The following is a 4,877-nucleotide window of genomic DNA, read 5'->3' on the forward strand; positions in this document are numbered from 1 at the left end:
TAGACCCCGAGAAGTTGGAGCCGAGGCTCTGGAGACGCGTGGTAGCCCAGCGCACGCGGGCGCGCTGTGCACGGTCTGCCCTCGTCACGGAATGACCCGATTTTAAAGAGAACACAAGAGCTGAAAGTTTTTATGACGGAGAAGGAGATAAGAACATCTCCAGCCTCCACTCCCTTCCCGCCAATTCCCTTACTCCCAAATTCTGGGGTTTTACCATTGTCCAGACAGGGAAAGTCTCCCGAGGGAATCGGCTACATCCTGCAGTAGGCAAAGGGGAACCGCGCGCCCTCGAGTCCTGGCGCTGGAAACCGGGCGGTGGCAACGGGGTGGGCGCCCCCTCCATTCTCAATGTGCTTAATTAGCGCCTATTTACAAAACGCAGCTTTTATTTGAGCAAACATCATAAAGCTTTCATCAGGATAATCTCACGTTATACAGTCTGGAGGCACAGCAACTCCCCCCCTTCCTCCCCGAGGATGGATCAGATAAAGGACTCGCTTTATTATCATAATTATCGTGGCTGTTATTTTGGTGCGCGCAGGCAAAATGTGTAAATAGGTGCGATGATTAAGAATGTCATGAAAAACGAGAAGGATCGCTCACGGGAGGGCAAAGCTTGGGATGGGGGAATCGGTAGCCTCCCCGCCCCGCCAGGAGCGCGGGGTGGGGGGGGGGCGTGGGGGTAAGCGAGCTCATCGAGGAACCCGGAGTGTTCCCCGCGGCAAGCAGGGGCGGCTAGCAGCCCAGGAGAGGATCCGGAGGGGCAGGACCTTGCCCTCAACTCCGGGAACGTCGCCGAAGCAGCACCCAGCGCTAGGGCGAGCTGCCGGCAGTTTTGTTCCAGCGCATACATTATCGAAATAAAACACGCCTTAGCCCAGGAAGTTGCCCTTGGAGGCGGCCTTGGGGCTGCCGGGCCTCGTCCCTGGAGCCTTGACGGTGCCAACGGACCCTTTCAAGTTTGCGCGGCGCGGGTCCCGCGCGCAGGCTCCGGTTCTCCGGCCTGCGAGCTCCGCCCGTGGCTCCTGCAGCCCGCTAGCGGCCAGCCCGGGTGGAAGGGGGCGGAGCCCCGTTTCATCCCCTCCCCTTTTGGCGCCACCAATAGGAGGCGGCTCCCGGCCCCACGTGAGGCGAGCCCGGCCAGGCAGCAGGCAAAATGTGAATGAGAAAGAGGAGCGCGATTTAAAGGTGCTGCCGGCGCCGGACGAAGACAAGTGCGCCAGCATCGCGCGCTCCCCAGGGGCCCGCGGGAGGCGACCGACTGCGGGACGGACAGACGGACGCACCGACGGCTGCGAACCGGGGCCGCGGACTTGACACGCACGGGCTCCGACGGGCAAGCTGCGGACAGCGGCTCCAGCGAGCCCGCGGGGCCCGGGAGCCCTCGCCACTCCGGGGCGCACGGCCTCAACCGGCGCATCGCCTGCACCCGCACCCGCCGGGCATGCAGCGGGCCCAGGACTGAGGGGCAGCGGCGTCTGCTCTCAAGATCCGGCTCGGCCCCTGCCTGGCGCACCCAGCTGTGCTCACGGTACCCGGCGGGCTTCCTGGCGGCGGCGCGGGGACTTTTCGCCTCTCGCTGTCCTCTCCCGAGCGCGTCTATGAGCGCAGCGTTCCCGCCGTCGCTGATGATGATGCAGCGCCCGCTGGGGAGTAGTACCGCCTTCAGCATAGACTCGCTGATCGGCAGCCCGCCGCAGCCCAGTCCCGGCCATTTCGTCTACACCGGCTACCCCATGTTCATGCCCTACAGGCCGGTGGTACTGCCGCCGCCGCCGCCGCCGCCTCCCGCGCTGCCCCAGGCCGCGCTGCAGCCCGCGCTGCCGCCCGCGCACCCTCACCACCAGATCCCCAGCCTGCCCACCGGCTTCTGCTCCAGCTTGGCGCAGGGCATGGCGCTCACCTCCACGCTCATGGCCACGCTGCCCGGCGGCTTCTCGGCGTCTCCCCAGCATCAGGAGGCGGCGGCCGCCCGCAAGTTCGCGCCGCAGCCTCTGCCAGGCGGCGGCAACTTCGACAAGGCGGAGGCGCTGCAAGCCGACGCTGAGGACGGCAAAAGCTTCCTGGCCAAGGAGGGCTCGCTGCTTGCCTTTTCCGCGGCGGAGGCGGTGCAGGCGTCGCTAGGTGAGTCGGCTGCGCGCGCGCGTCCTGGGCGCGGGGGCGGGCCGGTTCTAGGTTCTCGCCGGGGCCTACGCGGCAAGGCCGAGACCCCGACGACCCTCGCCCCTGTCCTCCCCTTCAGAGAAGCAGGAGGATGCCGCCTAGCTGCATCGCGAGGCCTCCGGGGCACATTTAGAGCCACGCAACAAGCGGGAGTCTCCGGGTGGGGGGAGGGGTCATTTAGCGCCCCCGGCCGGCTGATACGCAGGACAGCATAGCTGTCTGGCGTCGAGTTTGGTTAGCCGCCCCCCAACCCCCGCGCCACGAGCTGGGGTACCCGGGTAGGTTTTAGCCTTAAGGGGAGGCTGGCCGCGCTGTGTCCAGAACTATGAACCCCCTTCTCCTCCTGGGATAACTGGATTCCCGGGAGGCTGTGGATATGCTTGTGTCTGTGTTGGGGTGTCTGCTGTGAACTTCTAAGGCTACAAAACTTCCTTTTTCATTACTAACATTTATGTAACTTATTATTAACTTATCCCTCCAATTAGTACTAACATTACTAACTTATCCCTCCAATAAGACACGGTCTAGATCCGCACTTTTACGCCGACACTTTGGCTTTTGAGGTCAGCTAAATTTTAACGGAGTGGGGGACAGGATGAATTGTGAGCTCCCCTTCAGTTCTCACCCGGCCCCTACCTCAGGGACAAAGCAGACGCTTTCTCGGGCCTCACATTTCCTCTTACTTGTGCCTTGAGCTGCCAGAGGCCCTGAGGGTGCGGAGGAGGCCTGGCGGCCCCTTGAGTGATGGTTCTGGGCAAAGGGCGGTCGCCTGTACTTGTCTTCTTTTCCTTGAGCTTTCTCACGCCACCCCCACCCCCTACCCCCGCCAGAGGCCAGGAAATCACAATGTGTTAATGTCACAGAAACACAATCCGCTAAGGGGGGACATGCCCAAGTGGCGGTGGGAAGGGGAAGGCAAGGCTAGTGTGCGAAATGTAATAAAACGCCGTTTGGTTTTGCTTTCAGTCGGGGCTGTCAGAGGGCAAGGGAAAGACGAGTCAAAGGTGGAAGACGACCCGAAGGGCAAGGAGGAGAGCTTCTCGCTGGAGAGCGATCTGGACTACAGCTCGGATGACAATCTGCCTGGCCAGGCGGCTCACAAGGAGGAAGAGCCCGGCCACGCGCTGGAGGAGACCCCGCCGAGCGGCGGCGCGGCGGGCAGCACCACCTCCACCGGCAAGAACCGGCGGCGGCGGACTGCCTTCACCAGCGAGCAGCTGCTGGAACTGGAGAAGGAGTTCCACTGCAAAAAGTACCTCTCCCTGACCGAGCGCTCGCAGATCGCCCACGCCCTCAAACTCAGCGAGGTGCAGGTGAAAATCTGGTTCCAGAACCGCAGGGCCAAGTGGAAACGGGTGAAGGCCGGCAATGCCAATTCCAAGACAGGGGAGCCCTCCCGGAACCCCAAGATTGTCGTCCCCATCCCCGTCCATGTCAGCAGGTTCGCTATTAGAAGTCAGCATCAGCAGCTGGAGCAGGCCCGACCCTGAGGGTCCAGGGAGGGCCAGGGCCTGGACCACCAGGGAGAGAGCACAGGCCGGAACCCACTATGGACTGAGCCACGTCTGAAGCAAAACTCACAAGTCACCCTCCAACGTTGGATGTCCCAAGCAAACAGAGTATATTCATTAAAAAGGCTTACAAGACTGCTTTGGGAGGGGCTACATTACAGCTGAAGACACACTAAATATTTATTATACTGTCCTACTTTGTATATAGATATCTATATAAACTGGATCTCAGCTGCAGTATTTTGAAAGTTATAGGACCAAACTACCCAGTAATACTCTCCATTCACATTACAGAAGAAAACAAATCCTCCGCTGTAATCTGCCATGCATAGCAGCCACCTTTCCATACTTTTCCAAAGGTAAACATGACACGCAAGAACAAACACTGGGGTTTACACTTTTTATTTCTAGTTTGGCTTCTTTAGTTGACCAAAAAGCAGACATTTTGGGGCAACCTGGAAATTTGCTTTGCTTTAGTTTTGCCTGGCTTTTTCTTCTTGGGGTTGCATATCTGCTCTGAGCCATGTTTGAAGCACGCCTCTGTTGTGTTTAATTTATTTCAATGTAGCTTATTTTCTTATAAGTTATGACATTTAAACAATCTCAGTCTTGTGAATAATAAAAAAGGAGAGAGGAAAAAAATGCAATCCCTAGGCCTCATAAGTATGTCCAGATTTGGCTGTTTGGTGGGCTCCACTAGAGTGTGACCAGGTAGCTGGTGTGGGGCCAGTACTGGAAAAATGTCCCCTGTCCAGGCCTCCTCAGGCTGACGGGACATGAGCCACACTGCACCTTTCCAGGTTTTGAATTGTATAGCAAAATATCTAGTTGGGTTATAAATTTAAGGAAACCTAGTCTTCATCTTAGAAACCTGCCGTCTCCCCAATCTTGCACGGCCTAATCAATATTAGGAGGCTGGCAAATTTCGGCCAAAAGAGGGAAAGCCAGTGCGGGTATTGGTGACTTTTCACAAACTCCTGAATGTCTAAATCGACCGCAGCCAGGAAGGAGATCCGTTTCCTTACAAACATCCCCGACCCGAAAAGAAGCAGTGCTCGCTCGGGGGCAGGGCCCAGCGCCCATAAATCAGGCTCCGGCGTTATCTTCCGACAGGAGCAGAAACAGCGGAGCTGGGCTTCCCGGCAGCTCTCAGCTGGGAGGTGGGAGGCCGGCTGTGAGCGCAGCGGGCCGGGCACCTCCCTC

At 58.9% G+C, this 4,877-nt stretch overlaps 1 protein-coding gene across 2 annotated transcripts; it reads left to right on the forward strand.

Moving 5' to 3' along the window:
- Positions 1–1,167: 1,167 nt before the first annotated feature.
- GBX2 (gastrulation brain homeobox 2) lies at positions 1,168–4,304 on the forward strand. 2 transcript variants are annotated; one of them, XM_017657641.3, is made up of 3 exons: positions 1,168–2,145; positions 2,317–2,335; positions 3,130–3,364. In XM_017657641.3, exons 1-3 carry the CDS (start codon positions 1,602–1,604, stop codon positions 3,236–3,238), a joined length of 672 nt encoding a protein of 223 aa, XP_017513130.2. In that variant the 5' UTR covers positions 1,168–1,601; the 3' UTR covers positions 3,239–3,364. The 2 variants fall into 2 exon arrangements, with proteins under 2 accessions (XP_017513130.2, XP_017513129.2); XM_017657640.3 differs by lacking the exon at positions 2,317–2,335 and having other exon boundaries at positions 1,168–2,124; positions 3,130–4,304.
- Positions 4,305–4,877: the final 573 nt, after the last annotated feature.

Source organism: Manis javanica, chromosome 12 (genome assembly GCF_040802235.1).
Source record: "Manis javanica isolate MJ-LG chromosome 12, MJ_LKY, whole genome shotgun sequence".
In the NCBI taxonomy this organism is placed as follows: domain Eukaryota; kingdom Metazoa; phylum Chordata; class Mammalia; order Pholidota; family Manidae; genus Manis; species Manis javanica.